Genomic DNA, 23,478 nt, shown 5'->3' on the forward strand with positions numbered 1-23,478 from the left:
CCCAGCGGCAAGAGGCAGAAAGTATGCAATCAGTATTAGTAAACTTAATCATCACAGCATGTAAACAACATACCAAGAATAATGATGAACATGATGAACAGGCGCATGATGAACAACCCAAATGTACTCTATTTTCCCTTCCATATGCAACACTTAAACATGGGGGAGTCCAAATTCTCCAGGTTTAATTCAGTGAGTCACATGCATAGGGCTAAAGTTTGATCAGCTTGCAATCGGTGCAAATTGTTAGGCTTTTACCACTACGCCAAAAAGTAAACCAACATTAATAGGGATGTAGTTGACCTGTCTGGTCTATATTTTGCATGTTAAAGAAAGTAGACAAAGTATAGGACTTCAATTAATAATTAAAACTAAAATACTTTCTGTAATGATTTATATACTAGTAGTGTCAAAATTTCAGAAATTAAGAAACAAGACCGACAAGAAAGTTGTAGTACAGTAATTGACCATTGCTCTGGCATGACCTTGTCCTTTTACACCTTTTTAGAAAATGTAGGTATTTCACCAAGTAGAAAAAAGACACATACTGTTAAATATTAATCAATATTGTAGTTAATAATAAATTGATAAATTATTGAAGTGTGCTGCTTGGATTGAACTTTGAATTGTCAATTTGTCATTGGGCAGGAAAAACCTCCTATGTGTCATTGGCCCCTGAACATGTGTAAAGCAAAGCCTTTTACGTAACCTGTTGGCAGTTTTGTTCAGGGGCCACAAGCACAAAGGAGGTCTTTCCTACCCAACGACGAATTATGTGACACTGTAATTATTCCAGGTTTATTAAGCCTCTTTTAAACTTTGCATGTATACACACAAAAAAATGTAAACCTTTTGTTTTTAATAGAAAATAAACTACACACAGATATGTGACCTGATTGACAGCCTCCCCTCCCCCTCACATTACATCATCAAAATGGAGATTTTGGTATCAGTTGAAAGCTCAATAATTTCTCATAACCCCAGTGAAATTTTGGGCTTGAAATATGTTTCATGAACAAAACCATGGTGAGTTTGGTGGTTACCAACCTTTGGGTCACATATGTAAACTTCTAAACAAATTCATACATAGTATAAATAAATTGTACCATTTCTCACCCTGATGTGTCAGTGACGTCAACATGTTGGAGGAGCTGTTTCACTTGCACATTTATGCAGTGTCTTTATGCATGTGCTTGTGTACACCAGCACTTTGAGCAAGCGCTAGTGATTTGAGGCTGCACCCAATAAAAGGCACACTGACATCACTGCCACATCAGAGTGAAAAATGGTATAGTATTTTATATTAAGTGATCAATTACATTTCTACCTACATCATATTGCACCAAACTTTGAAACAGGAAACCAGGGAAGACTGGACTATTATTGCACTTTTATTTTATAGTTACTGTGATATATTGATATCTTTTCCATTTACAACAAAGTATGATACAAACAAATGTACAAAAGGTTTGTTTTTACACATTCATAAAATGTAGGTCATAAATTTAGACTTATCTGAGACATTGAAATTATTTAAACTTATAGACCTATCATTTATCCCAATGCAGAGGGAAAATTCTTGTCCAATTCTGAACCCTCCCAACACCCTTCTTTTGATCAGCCACAATACAAGTTAATTTCAGTGGGGTGACCAGATGGAGTGGATTTGTGGGCTTCAGCCTCCAATTTTCTATCAAATCATGCAAAATTCTTGTTTGGTGCACATTTCTGCTACTCACCCCCCTCCCCCACACACACACCTATGTTTGGAGGTTTCTGCACAGGCCTCTAAATTTTGTTTACAATGTACTGCAAATGTAATCTTGCTTCCTTGTACCTTGTAACACGATCTGGTCCATGGGGGCCAAAGGCAGCAAATTTGAAATTGAGATAAGGCAAAAATATGGAGTAAAAACAATAAAAATACATAAGAAAATAGACATCCCTTTGGTGTTTTCAGTATATGATAGCCTAAAGGTAATAATTCAATATCAAATTAAAAAATGCCTCCTTTGTGTCTCATGGAGTAGATCATGTAACAATTGTAAATCCCCATCTCTTACATGAATCCCAATTGATTGTTCTTTTGATTTACATTACATTTGTAGGTGAATCCATCCAACCTGTCCTTATTAAACATCCCCAGTCTACAGTAGGGATGCGTGGTACCAATGTGACATTAACCTGTATAACAGCATTCAGCGGAGATGGACCGTATGTTGCTAACTGGCTTAAAGGTGCTGTGGTGAGTACAGTGCAAAAGTTTTTGCCAAACCTGATCCTAACACCAACCTTCATTCATATTCTAAACCTATTCGTAAATTCGTAATCTTAATTTCCTAACCCAACCCTTAGCCTAATAGACCTTTTCAGGAGCCATCGGAAATGTTCACATGGACACGAGCATCTTTACACGCCCACGTAAATACACATAAACGCTCCTCAACTGTGTGCATTGACACAACACACAACTGGCGTAAGTGCATGCCCAAGAACTGGGTATGATGATCCATTTTTAAAAACTGGGTCATCACTTCGAAAACTTTGATATGAAAAGGTCTATTAGTATTGTTCCATGAAACTCGCACTGTTTCCATTAGTTTCTCAATCAAACTTCAATCTTGATATATTGTGAGTAAATGCATGGGAGTGCCTAGTGTCAGTACCCGGGGTCAGTACTTTGTTGCAGTTACTTCACATGTGTACAGGTAATCTGTCTTTGAACGTGTGTGTAAACATGTCAGTTCTTTGAGTCAACATAAATGATTTTATGCTGTCCCCACTGCAGGCCTCGAATTAAGGATCTGAAGGGGCACAGCAACTTTTTTAGGGCAAGTTGTTAATTGCCTTGGATTTTCACTCAAAAGGCAAGGCAGCACGGCAGTTTGTAATATTTCAAGAGGGCATCATGGCAACTGTTGAAAATTTGAGAAGGCGCCAAGGCAATTTCTCAAAAGTGAAAAAAACACACACAAACATAGATAGATGATTTTATTATGAAGGGGCAGGGCTGGGCCGGGTACCGGCAGCAACTTCATTAGAGGGCACGACAAGTGACTGCCTTGGGTAAAGGACATATTTTGAGGGCATTATGGCAGTGGGGATGGGCACCCACGGCAAAATGCTGTGGGTGCCGTGGGTTAATTCGAGGGCTGCCCCACTGGAGCATGCACTGACATCACTGCCTCAAGGAAACCAAGTGGACTAAAGGCATAATGTATGCATGTAAGAATAGTAATTGGTCCTCATGAATATGTGAAACAGACAACTACTATGAAAGTATGGGAATATAATACATGCTGTGATCACTACCTTGATAAAGTTCTGGTTGAGAATCTCCTGGTTTGGTCTGAGGAGGAATTATGTTGAACATGATTGTACTCAACTAGTTATTGGTTTCCTAAATTGGGTGTGTGAGTCCAAGGGATGCAAACAAAGCCGCATTTACTCTTGATTACTTTGCTTTTGGGATGAGTCACTTTTGAAAAATGATGGGCAATTGCTTATCAAATGCACAACATCACTTGTAGCATTTTGCATTTAGACTAATCATGTGGGATGAAAATTTAGCTTGTTATCATTGTAAATTATAATTGGTCAATGTGGCTCATGTGACAAGCAACTTCATTCAGGAGTTGTACAGTTATCAACTGTGAAAAATGATAATGCTTTTGAAAAAGCTATAGACCACATGACATTGATGTTTATCAACAAAGGCGAGGGACTGGTCTATCAATATGCTTGAACGAACCGCTACACTGTTTAATGGCTTTCTTTTACTGTATAAAATGTGGTGGGCGATTTTGTACGCACACTGCAGGGCAAAGAACAATGGAAATTGCCATAATTTGTGCGCATACTGCCAGGCAATGATGTCACATGTCAAGTGGTCTATAGTGTTAAATTTTGCTGCTCAATACTCAAAAAGTAAGTATTGTACATGGAGCGCATCCCACACAGGGTGTATCAAAATGATTGGTACCCATTAGCTTTGTTGTTTAATAAAACATCTGCTTCTTCCAAATCCTCTTGAAATGACTAAAACTTATTGTTTATAATTACCTTTTATGGCATAAATATACAAATGAGGGGGCTGTTGTGATGCATCCGGGTGATGCAGGCGGCATAGGAAGCGCAACACGTGACGTACGAGGCTGGCGAAGATACAGGGCTGACAGCCCCATTCAAAATACACGGTTAGCAATTACAAATGGAAAATTAACATACTTGCAGTGTGGTACACGGTCGTACCCACGGTTTTAGAGTAAGATAATTTTGCTTTGACACGACATAACAAATTTAGAATTGTTTGTGAAGATTTCATGATTATGTGTTAATCCAATGGCGACCTCAAAATTGGCGATATCGCTTCCATCACCGCCTGGGGTGATGCATTTTGATGTGGCAGTCTTGGCCATGTTCACTAGATATTGATAGGTACCAATCATTTTGATAAACCCTGTATAGATTCAGCAAAAGTCAAAGGCATAGTACATCATCAGATACCTAAATGCAAATATGCGTTTTTCCAATAAGTATTGACTACAACCATTGCACTCTGATCCTACAATCAACATGGGACCATGCTCTGTATGTGACACACAAACGGGTGATGCATTAAGGATTGGAAGACAGCCCTGATATCTGCCAGACAGAGAATAACAACTGATTTCACTATTCTCATTCTCATCTGTGTCAGCAATAAGTATGATGTCCTCATAGCACCATACTCCTTGTGGGTTCCAATGTGGTTCATGTCTAGGGTGTGCAAAAGTATGTAACACCACTCCTGTGTTGCTGACTATCTGTGGTGGTTCATACCAGTCTGCTACAATGATCGTATCATGCGGGGTTGTTGCAAGATATCGAGGCTGTATTCTAATCTTAATGCTCGCTATGTATACTCCATCTTGTGTGTGTTTATTTATATACATAGAATTTATATCCCCTAGTAGTAGCACACCTGTGCTGTCCATGGCTATACCCCACATGTATGGAGCTGGTAGTAATAACTTCCAAGGATATCGGGACTCCCACTGACGTACAAATTTAGCTTCTTTAGTATACACTTGTATGAACTCTGTTAGATTGGTAACAAAATAAAATCTACCATTTGAACTTGCTATGACTTGACGAGGCAGCGTTGTGTGCCATTTGTTTGGTTCATAGTTAGTACGGAATTTACGAACACCTGAACTACTGAATATAGTGAAATATTTAGTATGATCTATTACTGCGATATCTCCATTAGGATTCTTTGCAATATGACGTATACGACATGTCCTTTTACCAAATTGAGATACAAATGCCCAGGGCCCACTTACAAAGAGTCTTAGTGCAGCTTCTTTATTAGTTTCAGCCATTGGTGGTACGGTTTCTTCAGTAATGGGTAGTACGGTTTCTTCAGTAATGGGTAGTACGGTTTCTTCAGTAATGGGTGGTACAGTTTCTTCAGTAATGGGTGGTACGGTTTCTTCAGCCACTGCTGGTATGGGTTCTTCGGTTGTCTTTGTGTCTGTAGTTTCTTGTACATCTTCCTCTTCTGCATTTTCTAGCTGAAGTTGTAGATGTAGAAGAGAATGGGGTAATCTTAGGTGAGAGTTGTATAGTCATATACATAACAATCTTCTTATCGTTATGATGATAATTAAACAAATCCTGAATTGAAAGATTTGTTTGTCTATGAGGGGGTATCAAAAAGTTTTGAAATCCCCCAGAACAATCTTCTTATCGTTATGATGGTAATTAAACAAATCCTGAATTGAAAGATTTGTTTGTCTATGAGGGGGTATCAAAAAGTTTTGAAATCCCCCAGAAGTGAAGGAGCTATAGCAATGGAATTTTGTCAGTGTAATCACTGATCCTTATGTACATTATTGTCCAAAAATGGTGTCATAAGTATGTTTACTTTTTTTACAGGTGGCGCTTGGATCATAATGATTACACTGACAAAATGTCATCTATATAACCCCTTCATTTCAAAAACTTTTTTGACACCCCCTCGTAGATTCATGGAGTTAGATCATGACAGATAGTGGGGCCTATTCTTGTTTTGGACTCCTTAAAGCTAGGTAAACAATTAGTTGGTCCAACTTTTTTAAAAATGGAGCAACTTAAATGTTTGATCTCCTGTACAACTTGGGATTTGACCTTCAACCTTTTTGCACATTTCTTCACAACCACAGGCTGTACGCTTACAAATTTTATATTTTAGTAATCTGTACGACCAGACAGATAATTTAATATGTGTTTGAATGAAACTGGAGCATGTTTTATTTAATCTGGGGTTATTTAGAGGAGTCAAAATGGACCACTTGGAACATTTGTTTGCTAGACACATTGCGGATTACAAAAGATAAGTTATAAAAATAAATTATATCAATGGGGTGGATGGGAACCCCTCTTCCTACTAAAGTTACTTACCACTGAAAGGATATGTTCAATAGTAGGTCGTTTCTTCCAGTTTTCATTCCAGCATTCTGCGATCAAATCTGCCAACGCTTGTGGACAGTCAGATGGAATAGGCAGCCTCTCATTATCCTTGCACACTTTCACAATGATGCTGAGACATCCTAATCCTTCATAAGGATAACTCCCTGTCCAAAGTTCCCATACTACCACACCATATGAGTGGATATCATACGTCGGAGATAGCATCTGTTTCTCGAGAAGCTCCGGTGCCATCCACGGATATGACGCTGTTCCAGTATGATCACTCACAGTTCCGTCAATTACCTTAGCCAAGCCAAAATCACAAAGTTTCAGATTGTTTTCTCTTGTGATCAAGTAGTTCGGCGATTTCACGTCTTTGTGCACGACCTGTTGTTCTTTAAGGTACCCTAAAGGAATAGCAGCTTGTTTAGCCCAATCATAAAACTGTTTTTTAGACATGGGCTTGCCTTTGTTTAAATAATTACGTAACGAACCACCCTCACAATACTCTAGAATTAAAAGGTAGGTAATTCCTTCATCTACAACTCCTAAAAGTTTGACTATATTAGGATGTTCAAGTTTGGAGATAATTTCAATTTCTTTGTTTTCAGGTGTGACAAGTTTCTTGGCGGCAACTTGAATTTTAGTTGTGTTAGTTATCCATAACATTTCATAGACTGTACTGAAGCTACCCACACCAATCTGCCTTACAAACTGCAGCTCATCCATTCGAATTGTCTTCACATTTTCAGCCATCTTGTTTAATTTCTGGTGGATTTATCTGTTGACAGTGTAAGAAAAGCCAAGAAAATATGAATTATGATAGTTAAATACTATTTACTTGCTGAAATACATTACTCACTGAAGAATCTGAGTATGTACTTGTTTAAATATGCAAATGGGGACATGGGCAGGCCATGACAAATTATATTTTTAGCTTGCCCGATCGCACAGGCAATAGTCAAAAATTGATTGCCCAAAATTACCCCTATTCCCGGCAACACTTGTCAACAAAGTCACATACTCATCAAGTGGCCAAATTTGGCAGACTTTTCATTCTTACAGAAATCTGATACTTTTCTCACTAAACGCATGTACTGTTAAACGCACACATGATCCATTAAACATTTTGCAATTGCTGTAGACATGTACAAGCAAGTCATTTTCAACCTTCAACTTTCCATTCTTCAATACTAAGCAACAGTTGAAAGTAAAGAAATCTGAAGATGCCCTTAATAATTTACATGAAACTTGCTCAAAACATTCATTCTTTAACATCAATATGTCATAATAATGCACCATAGCATAAACGGCCAAAAACTGATAACAAAACTTTAAAGTGAGCCCTCTGTTTTTTCTGAATGAGTTTTGGAAATCTGTCATACAGATTAGTTTGACCATATCTAAACTGGCTTTTTGTTGTAATAAAAATTCCTTTAAAAAAGGAATGGGGCGCCCAATGGGAGCTTTGATGTGCTGAAATTCACCATCGCTGTCAACCAAAGACCCCATTACCAGCACATGCTCTGTCGCCCAAAGACCAGGCTATTAAGACCCCTTTTTTCACCATGTCACCAAAAGACCCCATTACCAGCACATGCTCTGTCATCCAAACACCCCATATTTTTCCTTTAGATCTGTCACCCAAAGACCTAGACCCTAATATTTCCATCTGAACAGCAACAAGTCGTCTATCACTGATTTTCGAGGCTTCTTTTGGCTCTCACCCACACAGCAAAAAATAAAAGCTCAATATTGAGTAAAATATTACTCATCACGATAGTAAAAAGGGAACTACTCGAATTTTGAGTAAATTTTACTCAGCTTCGGTTGATTGTTTACTCAACACATGTTGATTAAACTTTACTCAATATTGAGTAGTTCTCTTTTTACTCAAAAAATAGACTAAAATTTACTCTTTCACTTGGAGTAATATTTGCTCAACTTTTGTTGAGTAAATTTTACACAATATTGAGGAGTTCCCTTTTTTACTCAAAGATGAGAGTAAATTTTACTCATTCACTTGAAGTAATATTTGCTCAATGTTTGTTGATTAAATTTTACCCAATATTGAGTAGTTCCCTTTTTTGCTCTGAAACAAGGAAAAATGTGCTTGTTCAACCTTGAGTAAAGGTTTACGCAAGTGTTGATTAAAACGATTGCTCATTATTTGAGTAAAACTTAAGTGAAAAGATTTGCAAAATGATGAAGAGTAAAATGTTACTCAACATTTTGAGCAAAAAGTGAAATATGTAAATTGGTTAGAGTGTGATTTTGTTTTTACTGGCAGGTATTCAGAAAGTCAGATAATTATTAGCCATAAACAAGCAATGCCATAAGTTATTCCAAATCCCTCTTTCAAAAATGTTGCTTTTAATGATACCAGCCATCCCTGAAAATTTGAAGCAAATCTATAAAGCTGTTATGGAGAAACTAAATTTTGTAATTTTGATGACTCTTAATTTATGCAAATATATAATAATTAGCTAATTAATTATGCAAGATAATTTGCATAGTGAATTTGAAAGCTTAAAATATTTCCTAAACACATATTACACTTATAATTTGATATTATGAACATTTTTTAATTAAATCCTAAAAATTACATGATTTTCTTCTCATGATTACATGATTTTGGTACTTGTATAACCTGTTAGAAATTCCTGTTTTGTGAGGTGCACTGCACCTATCGTGTATTCATGAAATCTTGCCACAAGACTGGGTTGAATTGATGCGAGTTAGAACTTAATTGTACGTATCACTGATGCGTTAAACGTTCGAGAAAATAAGCGGAATAACCCATCCCTAATGCATACATTTTCAGCGTAAATGTGACCATGGATATGAGGCAACATCCTTGTGACTAATTAGCACAATTTTAGCAAGCCATCACAGTGACATTGGTATGTGCATGAATTGCATTCTGGTCTGGCATCCCTTAACAACATTGTCATGTGACCCTAGCCACAAATATAGCACAAACAAACACATTTTGCTTCAACATGAATATTGACTTACCTTTAAGGCTTATAGTAATGTTTCAACTGGGATGCGGAAGCGAATTATATTTATATATAGCACTGGCTCTCAGGGTGTATATATAGTCAGCATAGGCTTACTGTACTACATGTATACACTAGCTCTAGGTCACCTGAGCTCAGAATTGACTTATAATAGTTTTAGTCCAAATAGGATGTGTTCATTGATAATAATATTATCTCAATATGTACACAAAACTTAAAAAGATTATGATATTGATATAATTGGTACCGTACACCTATGGCCTAGAACTTTGAGCTTTATAATATAGCTACTGATAGAGGGCTCTCTCTAAATGCATTATATGGTTCTCCATTGAGGCTCTCAGATGGTGTCAGTCATAGTATATGTATGCATTTCTTCAGTTCACTGATCACTCTTTTTTTAAAAATATGACCAAGTTTAAGACAGTGCTATGTTTTTATAATATCAAAGTAATGAAAATTTGGTTACACAAAAGCAAATCCTATTATACTTGGCCAGAAAAAATTGTTTGTTTGTACATAGATCCCTTCCAAGGGGTAGGGTTGGTCAGTTGGATTTAAAAAAATAGATTAAGGTCATAGCCAAGACAGGCTTGAAACAAATAGCCCAAATAGGTGTGAATTGGGGGTATTTCTCTACTGTATACCATTTCATTCACATTTTAAAAACAGTTTAGAGGTGTGAAGAAACTGCTTTTAAAACTTTTAATGCTGTCAAATTTGTTTCCAGAATTTCCAAAATTAGGGTCAGTATTCTTTTACACAGTTAAACAAACAAAAAAAAACCTTTTTCCCGGAGTTTCCAGATTAGGGTCAGTTGGATGAAGACAATCAAATAACAGGTTTTTTCCCCTTTAAAACTCTTAACTCTAGTTAATTTAGTTTAAGGCGGCTGGTTCAATTGTTAAACAAGATAAGATGTTTTATACCAGACATTAGGGCACATCACTCACTCAATCCTATTCCAAGTTTTGAGCTAAATTGCTCCAGTAGTTTCAGTTTACTCCTTAGGAGAGATGATGCAGATCACCAATATCCTGCCCATCATTCATGAGATCAAGCATATCTTCATACATTTGATCAACATGATCAAGCATATCTTTATCATCTTGCACTTACAGGCTCTCGATCTACACCTACGAAGAGTGGCTAGATGCATTAGATTCACCTAACCCAAGAGTGAGAGTTATAGAGGAACAGATAGGAGAGATGAGACAGATCACCAACATCTTATACCTGACTAACATTCATAAGATAATGCACATCTACCCTTCATACATTTGATCAAGTATATCTTCCTTATCTTCTATCACTTACAGGCTCTCTACACCTCTGAAGAGTGGCTAGATGCTTTAGATTCACCTAACCCAAGAGTGAGAGTTATAGACAGGCATTGAGTTTTAAGGCGTGCGAGTGCGATTCGCACGCGCCGCACGCCTGAAAATGCGCCGAGGGTGCGATTTTTACCAAGACGCCTAAAAAAAAAAAAAAATTTTTTTTTTTTTTTTTTTTTTTCTTTTTGGATTTAGAATGTCCCTGGAACTTAAGAATGTCCCTGAAAAAATTTTAAAAAAAAAAAAAAAAATTACAAAAAGATTTAAAAAAATTATTAATTCATGTTCAAAATAGGCAAATTTATAATTGATGTTCACATTGCAACCTATTTATGATGTAAAGAAGCATACAAAACAAATGCATTTGAAAATCATTCATAGATTATTATGTGAACATAAGTTACGAATTTGCCTATTTTAAACAAGAATTTATAATTTTTTTAAATCTTTTTGTAATTTTTTTGTATTTTTTATTAAATTAATTACAAATGACACTAGCAATTAGTCCAAGGTCCAGGGACATTCTAAATCCATGGGGAATATAAAAATGTAAAAAAACAAAATTAAAAAAATTACGGTAGATTGTGATATGAACACAATACAACTTTGCCCTTTGTGCATACCAACTTGTAAAATAATTTTTTCTTGTTATTGTATTTTTCAATTAACCACGAATGATACAAGCAAAGTTATCACCAAAGCAAATTTACAGCTAAAAGACATCTTTGCAGAATGCACCGTTCATTACCCCAGAGCTTAACCGTGGCCAATTAAAAAAAGTACATGTAGTCACAATATTGCTAAGTTTTAACTGAAAATGAAATCATAGTCATACACCAGTTTTGAAAAAAGCACACCTTGATTTATTTAGGTGTGCGATTTGCAGCACACCTAAGAGCACACCTCGGGTTATCCAGGCGTGCGATTTACAGCACACCTGTCACTTTGCAAAACTCAATGCCTGTATAGATGAACAGATAGGAGACATGAGACAGATCACCAACATCTTATACCTGACCAACATCCATAAGATCATGCACGTCTACCCTTCATACATTTGATCAATTATATCTCCTTGATCTTCTATCACTTACAGGCTCTCTTCACCTACAAAGAGTGGCTAGATGCTCTAGATTCACCTAACCCAAGATCACCAAAATATTGTACTTGACCAACCTTGATAAAATCAAGCGTATCTCTGTACATTTGATAAAAAATAAAATGTTCTTTATCTTCTATTGATTACAGGCTCTCTACACCTACTGAAGAGTGGCTAGATGCTTTAGATTCACCTAACCCAAGAGTGAGAGTTATAGATGAACAGATAGGAGCGATGAGACAGATCACCAACATCTTATACCTGACTAACATCCATGAGAGGGATGAAGGCACATATCAGTGTAGCATATCTAATAACTTTGGAAGGAAGATATCTTATGAGGCTGTGGTGACAGTTCAGGGTAAAATGTCTTCTTTAAATTTTATAATTATAATCTATGTCCACTATTTGTTTTTGTCATGAGATTGGCTATACTCAGTTCAATTGAATCAGCACAACATATCCAGTGGCATAGTCAGCACTTTTTCAGAGGGTGGGCAAAGGGGGGCAAGACAAATTTTAAGGAGGGCGAACATTGACAAAAATAGTCACAAATGGACTTAAAAGTACACAAAAAAGGCCTAAAATCTTAAATATTGGAGCGGTCACTATCCCACAGGGGGCACAACTTTTCACAGGGAGGCATCTATTCCCTTTACCCCCTGGCTACGCCACTGAACATATCACTTTAGATGCCCACATACTGTTTCGTGTTTGCTGTATCTTTTAACCTCCCTGTGGATGCACTGTCATGGATGAGTTGAAGGGAACACAGGTATTCATCATATTATGTTCATTCAATTATATTCTTGGTGCCAAAAGATTTGAGCAGAAAAAAAATGGGAAATTGTGCTAGAAAAAAATTGGCAAAGTTGCACAGATTACATGGGAAAAATAACAATTTCCTTATAACAAATTGGGTAAAATTGAGAATGAAACTGATTAAAAGTTGCACAAGTATAGTGCATGGAAAATAAATATTTAACAACACTAGCGGAATGCCCGTGCGGAGCGCGGGCCTCCGCTAGTTGAGTTAACGGAGCGATTACTAAAACGGGATGAATCGCTGAACAGATTACATGGTGATAGAGACGATTTATAGGCATAGGGTCCAATGCTTCCTGCCGTACCCGTACCTGATCACGTTTTCCCATCCCGTATACCATAAACCGTACCCGTGTGCAAGCTGGCTATGCGCACCCGCGTGCGAGTCAAGTCACGCGCGCGGACGCTACGCCATCCCGCTAACGACGGCGCGATTTCTGCTAGCCAAGTAGACGCGTTGGTTGGCATAGCCCGTAAACAAACAACCGATAGGGGGTCTATATATTTGCCCGAAAAACTCACTTTTTTACTGATTTTGAGGCCAATACTTGACCGTTTTCAACCAAATAAACTTTAAACACATTGTCGTATTTTCCTCGATCTCCCGTGTGAATTTGGCGACATTTGGATTGAAACTGACTGAGCTGGCTCGTTCACATACTCACCCACAACATTCCCCTATTTATAGTAAGATTGAGTGGGAAAAAATCTATAGGGTTGAAAATATGGTGCTAATAAGGGAAAAGAATTAATCAAATGTGGTAGTCTAATCTGACTTAATCAAGTAATACTAACGCAGCAGTCATTTTTATGCAAAATATTATACAGATTAAGGGTGTTCAACAGTTGCGATCAGACAAGTATAAACTGTCAAGCTTTAGTCAGGATTAGCTCTAGACTTTTCAGGACAAAACTATTGGGAGTTTTGCATGTAAACTCAACAAGAGTATCAGCACTCAAATTTGAAGATGGCCACCCCCGGTGGCCACCTACATTACCTTACATCAAATCTTGTTTTGGTCTTGATGCCCAAGCACATGGCCTTGGTGCCCCTCAAAATCTCAAAATTTGTTGTTTGGGCCAATGTGGCAGTGCCCTAAAAAATGACAAAATTCATCATAGTGGGCTGCCAACAAATCTTGATTTGTCACAAAACCTAAGTCAGGTAAAGTGCACCCGTACTAATTCTAACTTACCTCCTATTAATCTCTTTCACAGCCTTTCCCAAATTCACATCCAGGCCACAAGACAACACAGTAACATCTGGTCAGAATGTCAAACTTCAGTGTGGTGCCAAAGGCTACCCAACTCCTAAGGTTTACTGGATGAAAGATGACAAGAGAGTGTTTCCGGCGGACCGAGAGATGCGTTTTATCGATATGCCATATAAGGATGATTTCTTTATTGTCAGTGTCAAGCGGAGGGATGAAGGAGTGTATAGCTGTGTGGCTTCCAACAATGTCGGACAAGTGGTTGCCAAAGCTAAATTAACTGTCACATGAAAGCTTTGTAATGTAAAGTAGACAACAGTTATATTTTCCATTGTCCTATGGACGCAATAAGTAGACCAAACACAACTATTGCCGGAGCTGGATCTTTACCATCCGAATCTTTTATTTCCTTTCATTTACACAGTTGATCAAGTGTCAACTGTGTTCTTCATACTTAATTTAATATCGCATATCACTTCAGACAGCTATATCATCTGATATTTTAAATAGATATAAATTCAAATTCATTAGCGCCTCAGACAGCTATATCATGTGGCTTATTCTTTAAAAGCAATATATATCAATCATTGAAATCATATATGTATCAGACAGCAATATCATCTGATACCCTTTTTACGCAATCAGACAGCTATATCATCTGATATTTTAAATAGATATAAATTCAAATTCATTAGCGCCTCAGACAGCTATATCATCTGGCTTATTCTTTAAAAGCAATATATATCAATCATTGAAATCATATATGTATCGGACAGCAATATCATCTGATACCCTTTTTACGCAATCAGACAGCTATATCATCTGATGCCATTTATGGTCCTGAAGTGAGACGACCCACTTCAAATCCCAAACAGCATATTTGGCTTGGACCTAATCATTACTCATTTCCGAATTAGGACAACCCCATTCAATTTCCAAACATCCTAATTTGGAATTGACATTAAATATTAAGTATGTGAAAACATTCCCAATGACTTGCTCAAATGCAGCAATGTATCTCCATTTTGATTCATATATTGGACAAAATGGTAAAAAGCAAAAGAAACAATGCCATTTAATATCATATTTTTTATAAAGGAGTGGTGGGTGGGTTTTAAAATTTTCCTGACCTCTTCGGATGGTATCGAAACAGCTTATGAATTTTCCCGCAACAATTTCTGTGAAAACAGCCACGCCCCCAGAACCGCTGCCTATGATTGGCTACTGGCACGCGACTCGACACAGGGCATGGATGCACAACAGGTGTCGGACTGATGTCACAACACGCATGGCCTCACCTTTTATTGATCTACAGGACAATGAAACCCTTTTCAACAAAACCCAGGGCTTATTACGCCAATGACAATTTTGGTTTTGATTGAAGTTTGCTCAATCAAAACCCGATTGTCCTATGGACGCAATAAGTAGACCAAACACAACTATTGCCGGCGCTGGATCTTTACCATCCGAATCTTTTATTTGCCTTTCATTTACCCAGTTGATCAAGTGTCAACTGTGTTCTTCATACTTAATTTAATATCGCATATCACTTCAGACAGCTATATCATCTGATATTTTAAATAGATATAAATTCAAATTCATTAGCGCCTCAGACAGCTATATCATGTGGCTTATTCTTTAAAAGCAATATATATCAATCATTGAAATCATATATGTATCAGACAGCAATATCATCTGATACCCTTTTTACGCAATCAGACAGCTATATCATCTGATATTTTAAATAGATATAAATTCAAATTCATTAGCGCCTCAGACAGCTATATCATCTGGCTTATTCTTTAAAAGCAATATATATCAATCATTGAAATCATATATGTATCGGACAGCAATATCATCTGATACCCTTTTTACGCAATCAGACAGCTATATCATCTGATGCCATTTATGGTCCTGAAGTGAGACGACCCACTTCAAATCCCAAACAGCATATTTGGCTTGGACCTAATCATTACTCATTTCCGAATTAGGACAACCCCATTCAATTTCCAAACATCCTAATTTGGAATTGACATTAAATATTAAGTATGTGAAAACATTCCCAATGACTTGCTCAAATGCAGCAATGTATCTCCATTTTGATTCATATATTGGACAAAATGGTAAAAAGCAAAAGAAACAATGCCAACCAAGGACCTAATCTAGGGACTTGCCTAACTTCGTAAAGAGGAAGGCCCACATCCACAGTTTATCATTACTGCAAAGACATAGGGTGTACAAGGCTACTGAATTTTGAAGCATTTGAAGCATTGAGAACAGTTGGTGCTCCTTGAATTTACTAACAACAATACCGGATAGCTGAAAATTGGAAAGTAAAAACCTGGACAAAAAAAAACTGTTGTGAGAAAAAAACAGGAAAACCTCCCAATGGCAGCGTGTATCTGTTTAGTTACTAAAGAGCATCCCTACCAGGAACATGCCATGAAATGCATTGATCAGTTAAATTTGGGATATATAGTGCAGTGCCGTTTTACATTAATTTGAAAATGCATTATCCCAGCTTCTATTTCAATTTAACCAATCATTTAACTGATCAGGGCTGAATGATATGAGCTTACAGTTCTGCCCGTTTTGTGGGCATATTTATGGCCCCAGTAAATCTAACAATATGAAGTATTGTGTTAAATGGCACTCCACTTTGCTGTCCATAGCAATATTTGACATGCATTTTGCACCCCTTTACCTGGACATTTTGAGCCTTTATTAAGGTGAAGAATTATGCTTTTTATGCGTCCTATTACCTTACATATATACACCATTTTTCACATATTTGTGTTCATTATAACCTGTAGAATAGGCTAGCAAATATCAATCCCAAGCAAATTTCCGATTCGTTAAGACATTAACATAAATATGATACCTGTATATTTTGCCTTTTTGAATCCAATGTTTGCAATTTTATTCATCTGGGCCATTTACATGATTACCCTCTTCATTATTAAAGTGGTGCAGTAGTACTCAATTGTGGCCTTTAAATCACTTCATGCATTTCTGCTATCAATATTTAATTATTCAATGTTCATTGTTCAATCACTATTTTCTTCTTATAATTGCCACCTATGACAGAGTTTTAGGTGTTGATTATACATGTACCAATGCATCAATTGACATTGCTGCTTTTTGAAGTGTGGCGACTTCTCAAGAGTGATATCTTCTATACTGCAATAAGTTTTATTTCGGTTATCGCTTTATTGTTTGATAAATTGTCAAATGCCAATATCGTTATACGACTGTATCTTTTTATTTTTCCTATGCAATTGCTTTAGTCGCCTACAATGTATAATATCCATTGTTTGTAACATCACTTTACATCAGCACTGTAACAATTCATGTGTTTTTCTTCTTGGATCTTACATAGCCCTGGCCAGTGGCCATTGTTGTCAGTCGTTCTCGTCATCCATTGTAATTCGCTGTCGTAGAGCACATAGTAACCAATGTTGTAATTTAGGTTCATACCTCTGTTCCCAATTTTGATATGCCATAGGCTTTGTGTTGTGCTCATTTTGATCAATGGTTCGTAACAAAGATACTGATACTTCCAACTTATCATAGCCATGAGTTGACTCAGATACTAGGTGTTGAATCTGATAGCTTCCGATAACAAAATGTTCAATGTATCACCTTCCCCTGCATTCTTATACAGTCTTGCACCAGTTTCGAAGCCACTATTAATTACAAGTTCCCGGGACATGACAAGCCTCCATTTCTAATCACCAGCATTAATTGTCCGTAGTCTGAAATAAATTAGAAAAAACAAAGACAGAAAGGGAACCAACTCGCCATACATGCACATGTAAACATTATATATCATTATTGAATTACATTCGTACATTGTATTATTGATTGGTGAATTAGCAAAATGAAATATGAATGACATGAATGAATGACATGAATGAATGAATGAAAACAAAGTTATTTTATTCCTATTAGGAAACATGTAGGAGCTCCTGTTGTTACTAAAAAGTATTATTATTAAAAGGAGAAAAGTGTTTTGTCACTGCTGTCTTTTCCCAACCCATTACGAATTCTCATTGCATTTTTCCTTCCATTTTACATGTTTGATTGCTTCATTACTTCCTGCTTCCAATTAAACTTGCAACCTAAATTTACCTTATGAATTATTAACTTGCGATATACCCCAAACTCATGAGTTCCCAAAGTTTCTTAATTTGCCATCCCAATGATCTCAATTGACCTTCATTATTGCACCCTTTCACCACCTTTCATGGCCTCCAACCCTTTTTTGACATTCATTGATATTATAGAAATATTTATTTGATCATCAGGTGACCCCCCATCTAGCCTTGCAATAGTCATAGAATATGCTAGCTATCTTATAGGTTCACATTACCGCCCATTTAAAACACCGCGACATTAAAAAGAGTGCAAACCGCCTTACTCCCACCCCTGGGCAAAGATTTGTTGAAAGGCTAGTCTGACCCCATTCTGACCTTGGCACGTTTTAATTACCCTTATTGTTTCCCATCTTTAACAATTTCCATGACCCTCCAACCACATTTTCTTATTTACCTGTGGCTACCTTGAAACCACATTATTAATTTATCAATTAAATAACTCTCATGATCTTTATCTGTATATTTATTTGACCTTGGATTCGCCTTGAACACAAGAAACTGCATGCTTCTTAAAATGTCATTTAACTTAGCTATATATTTGCCTTTCGATGCCCTTTGATAACCTATATTTTTATTAATTTGTTCTTTTATTTAACCAAGTTTTTTGCAATTCCATTGATCTTGCCTTATCTATTTTGACCCGCAAGAAATTGTATCTATCCATTGTGTTCTATATTGCCATATTTCCTGAAAATCCTTCACCTGACATGTGCTGACTTTTTCCATTAATTTTTTGACTTACAGTTCTGAAATCCAAAAATCTTAGCCTATTTAACCTCTGATGATGTTGATAGACCACCAGAATTGTTTTGGGTTTTTTTCAATCATTTATTTATGGCTAATATTATTTTTCATCTATATATATATTTTTTTTTTTTTCTCCATTATTATTATTATTATTATTTTTTTTTTTTCAAATTTATTTATTTGCTTTCTATTTTTTATTCATCTATATTTTTTTTCTTTTTCTTATAAACCCCACGATCTATATTTCAAGTATTTATTTTAATGACCTTGAACAGCCAATCAGACCAAGGTATTCAATACTACGTTACACACATTTACGTAAGCCCTGCCTTACTGTAAGAGTCCTGCCATGTTGGAGGACAAACATCAAACTGCTTGCATGAACGCGATCTAGCTGTGTTTTTAATGCAATGTCTAAAGTAAATTGTTTTGTGATAATTTAACTCGCTGAAAATCGTGAAATTTTTATAAATTTTCCTTATTTGTTAGAAAAACAATGTATCAAATATAACAAGTAACGAAAACCCCACTACGGATGAAATAACAATTTTTGTTTTACAATTTGGGAATGAACACACGAAAATCTAGAAACGCAACCCGGAAGTTTTGTGACAACAACAAACTCATCTCAACGTGTCGTCAAAATCAACGTCAATATTTTGGTCGTTATTTGCCCCTAATTTGGTGAATTATGTAACTACTATAGCTCGATAGTCAAATGTATTGATTAAATTTTATTACGGTACATTAAACCTAAGCAACCTCAAATTATAATCGTGACAGAGATTCTATGCCTGTTTCCACGCCTGCCTGTTTCATTCATAAAATAAGCGATCACGTGATCTCAACCTGGATTTTAGTAAATATTGATTCAGTGACTGGATTTAATAAACAATTATTCGCCGCGGCTAAGTATGAAGTCAGTTTTCACCCGGGGCTTTTGATTAATGTATACAGACCCACTTAACAGCTTAAATTAATTATATCCACACATCAAATTCCCATCAAATTCCCGCCTCTTCTTCATAATCATGACTACTATAATTTTCTCACCCTTGTTTTCCAAGTATCATCCCGTCAGTGATTGAAGTTGTCCAATCTCGCCCTCGTCTTAAATACAAGATGGCGCCTTCTCCCGGGGCCTTCTCTTCTCACTTCTCCGCTGACGATACGCCAAATTCACGATGATAAATACTAGATTGTCAACTTGTTAATACCCGAAGTCACGGCACTGTTTAGTCAATCACCATGAATAAATGTCGATTTTACAACATCACTTTTTTACGTCCGCAACGAATGTGAAGAACATTGATTTTCGTACATCTTTCACGACCCATTGTTATTGTAGTTTTTGTACACGATGGATACCGTCGGAAGTTCTATTGCGGTTCGCAATATTTTACGAGTTATATCCTTCTTGATTTTGCGAAATGAATACATGATATCCCAATCATTATTTCCAGTTTCTGTCTCCAACACACTTGGTGACGTGCCGTAAGCTTCCTTCAATGTTAAGTTTATCTCTTTACATCAAAAGATTTTAAAATTTTCCTGACCTCTTCGGATGGTATCGAAACAGCTTATGAATTTTCCCGGCAACAATTTCTGTGAAAACAGCCACGCCCCCAGAACCGCTGCCTATGATTGGCTACTGGCACGCGACTCGACACAGGGCATGGATGCACAACAGGTGTCGGACTGATGTCACAACACGCATGGCCTCACCTTTTATTGATCTACAGGACAATGAAACCCTTTTCAACAAAACCCAGGGCTTATTACGCCAATGACAATTTTGGTTTTGATTGAAGTTTGCTCAATCAAAACCCGATTACATATGAAGAGATAAAAATATCTGCAGTGGTATTGGTGGTTTATACATGCTTCTGTAGAAGAGACAGCAACTTCCGACATGCATTTGGTATCAATCTAGTAGGTCTCAAATATCACCAGGCTTACAATTACTAGAAATGTGGTCCAACTCAGGTTGCCAAACCTGTAATTTGGAGCCCAATCGGGCAACTTTTGAAGCTTTGCCATTTCCTGTTGCATAGAAACCAATGGTCAAGAAAAAATAGGTGACTTTTCAACAGTGACTCATGGAACTTCCAGTAGTTTCCTATCCCATAGAAACCAATGGTTAAGAGAAAAATTGAAAATTGTGTGAGTTTTCAACTATTTGACCCGCGGTTTTGGCTGCAAAATGATGGCAACCAACTTCCTTGTTGACATTCACACAACTTCCACCTCGTCTGTGAGTTTGTTATCGTACACATATTAATGCACACATTTGGGTATTTATAACTTGTTCCATATAGCTATCAGGATACAATTATTCCCCATACAGTAGTTGGGTTGCCATGGGGAAGAGGTCCTACAGGAAGGAAAGCTATTCATGAGTCTAGTTTACAATGTTATACTCTATCTTGAAAAAAAGTCGCAAAACACATTATTAATACCTACTTGGATCAGGCAATGATATATTTACCTGTGTGAGGAAGTTGTGGTCTAATAGAATCTTGATTATCTCACCTGATTGGTATTTTGAGTGTACACTCAATTAGTATAGTTGATTTGAATTGATCTTTGAATTTGGGAAATGGTTAAAAGGCATTGGACCTCAACCATTGCCTGAAATAGGGAATAGAATTGACATAAATATCATTGATCTTTTTCTAACAGCAGAATAGGTACTGAGGAGTTAATGAGCTCCTCAATATGCTATTCCAGTTGAAATTCATACACCCCTATGGAAGACATGACCTTAATCTAATACAGGGGGAGTGGAGTGACCCATTCAGGTAATCCCATTTGAAATTCACATTCCCTGTGTGGAAGATTAAAGTAATGTTTTCCATAGGGGGTGTACAGATTTCAACTAGAATGGCCCAATTGATGATAACACCTCTGTAAAACACAGGTTACTCCAAATGTGTAACAAATTATAGTAAAGCTTAATGCCTTGCATGCTGGCCATATGATTCAAATTGTGAGATATTTGCTCAAAATATCAAGAGCTATCCCAAGAACCACTGAACCAATACCTTGCTTGTTTGTACTTATTTTAATGCATTTTTCATGCTGATTCCAAATATGGTCATGAAAATGTTCAATTATGAAATTTTCACAAATTTGGTACTTGTCATCTGCAGACGACACCTGTGTGGAGGGTTAATCATATCATGCACATTGGAATTTCCAATTGCATGAGATTTGATCCAACTCAAAAGAAAAAATGCAATATAAGTCATTTTAAAACTTTTTGCATTAATGTGCGGCCACCAACATCTGCACTACAATGCTGCTTGAAACAATCTAATGTATATTTTTGAAACATATTTTCTTATTATGTACTTTATATTTGACAAGTTATATTTGGATATAATATAATGATCGCATTGGATGGACTATTTATATAACTTCAGATGTAAAACATTTGCACTGACTTCTGTACAGAGTGAATGGTCCAAGTTATTGTGAATATGATGTTAGTATGTAGTCTAGCTAGCAGGACAACTGATAAAGTTATTATCATGTGTATAAAGTATGATTTGTAAATAATTGTTTCTATTTTAAAAATAATACTTGTGATGTATATACAGCCTGTCTCAAAAAAAATTGTGCAAGTGAAAAGCGCCCTCTTTGGCAATTAGACAATACCATTGTGACATGATGCTTACATCAACGTCAAGGGCGTAGTCTTAGCTCTCAAATGCTTTTTGTTCTGTTTAATTTGCTTGTTTTAATCTCGAGATATGCTTAGTTAACTACGAAAGGGTAAAATCACATTTGTGCCACTTTTACTAGGGAAGAGGGCTTGAGGGATGTAAATCAGTGATAGCATCAAGTTTATCAAGAGTTCCTTCGTGTAATCAAAAGAATGTATGAATTACACAATAAAAAATATTTTTACTGTTTTTACTATTTTATCATGTTGCAGGAATAATGATTCTCTTTTTCCACAGATTAAAAGATAAATAAATATTTCACATTCTGCTGTAAAATTAAATACATGTGCACACCAATGATTTTATCATGGTAAATGCTGTTCTTTTAGTCACTCAAGACATAAAAGACAAACAAAATATTGCACACTAAGGTCCGTAAATACAAAAGAATTATAGGGTCTAAAATTCGACCTTGTCTAACTGGAATTAAGCTCCATCAGGAATGGTCCTTTACTCTTATTTCCTTCCTAGAGTAGCTAGCAAATTCTAAAGATTTTAATGCAACGTTCAAAAATAATACAAAATAACTTAAGGGATCTAAAATGAGCATTTATTAACGTTTTAGACAGTATTTTTTGTGGGACATGAGAGCACCTCAGACCTATCGAATTGCATTCTGAATACTGAAGCATGTCTTTCTGATATCAAATAATTTTCATTTTTGAAAATCACAATATAATACAAATTTTATGACAAATTATAAAAATTTGATATTTTTCAAATTTTGATATATAACAGTCCTCGAAGTAAATTATATAAATCTAATGACATATTCTTAAAGTGTATGTAGCAGGGAGGAAAAGCCGACGGTCAATTGAAAATTTTGACCTTTCATATTGAAGATATGGATTTTTTCCCCAAAAGACCTAATTTTTTTGGTGTTTTGGGAAAAAAAATCCATATCTTCAATACTGAAAGTCAA

The 23,478-nt window shown here is 36.3% G+C and overlaps 1 protein-coding gene and 1 long non-coding RNA gene across 2 annotated transcripts in view; one reads left to right on the plus strand and one right to left on the minus strand.

Annotated features, from left to right (window-relative positions):
* LOC140147255 (uncharacterized) overlaps positions 1 to 14,215 on the plus strand; it is a 60,714-nt gene extending 46,499 nt beyond the window's left edge. The window contains exons 18-21 of the mRNA XM_072169035.1: positions 2,109 to 2,245; positions 10,775 to 10,845; positions 12,038 to 12,249; positions 13,932 to 14,215. Coding sequence (XP_072025136.1) covers positions 2,109 to 2,245; positions 10,775 to 10,845; positions 12,038 to 12,249; positions 13,932 to 14,215 — 704 coding nt within the window. The remainder of the gene's footprint in view (positions 1 to 2,108; positions 2,246 to 10,774; positions 10,846 to 12,037; positions 12,250 to 13,931) is intronic.
* A 2,604-nt stretch (positions 14,216 to 16,819) lies between these two features.
* LOC140148493 (uncharacterized) lies at positions 16,820 to 20,660 on the minus strand. Its single transcript, XR_011858489.1, has 2 exons — positions 19,882 to 20,660; positions 16,820 to 17,679 (listed from the first exon to the last, which is right to left on the minus strand). It is a non-coding gene; the product is annotated as an uncharacterized lncRNA (long non-coding RNA).
* Between the last annotated feature and the right edge of the window lie 2,818 nt (positions 20,661 to 23,478).

Source organism: Amphiura filiformis, chromosome 3 (assembly GCF_039555335.1).
Source record: "Amphiura filiformis chromosome 3, Afil_fr2py, whole genome shotgun sequence".
Classification (NCBI taxonomy): Eukaryota; Metazoa; Echinodermata; class Ophiuroidea; order Amphilepidida; family Amphiuridae; genus Amphiura; species Amphiura filiformis.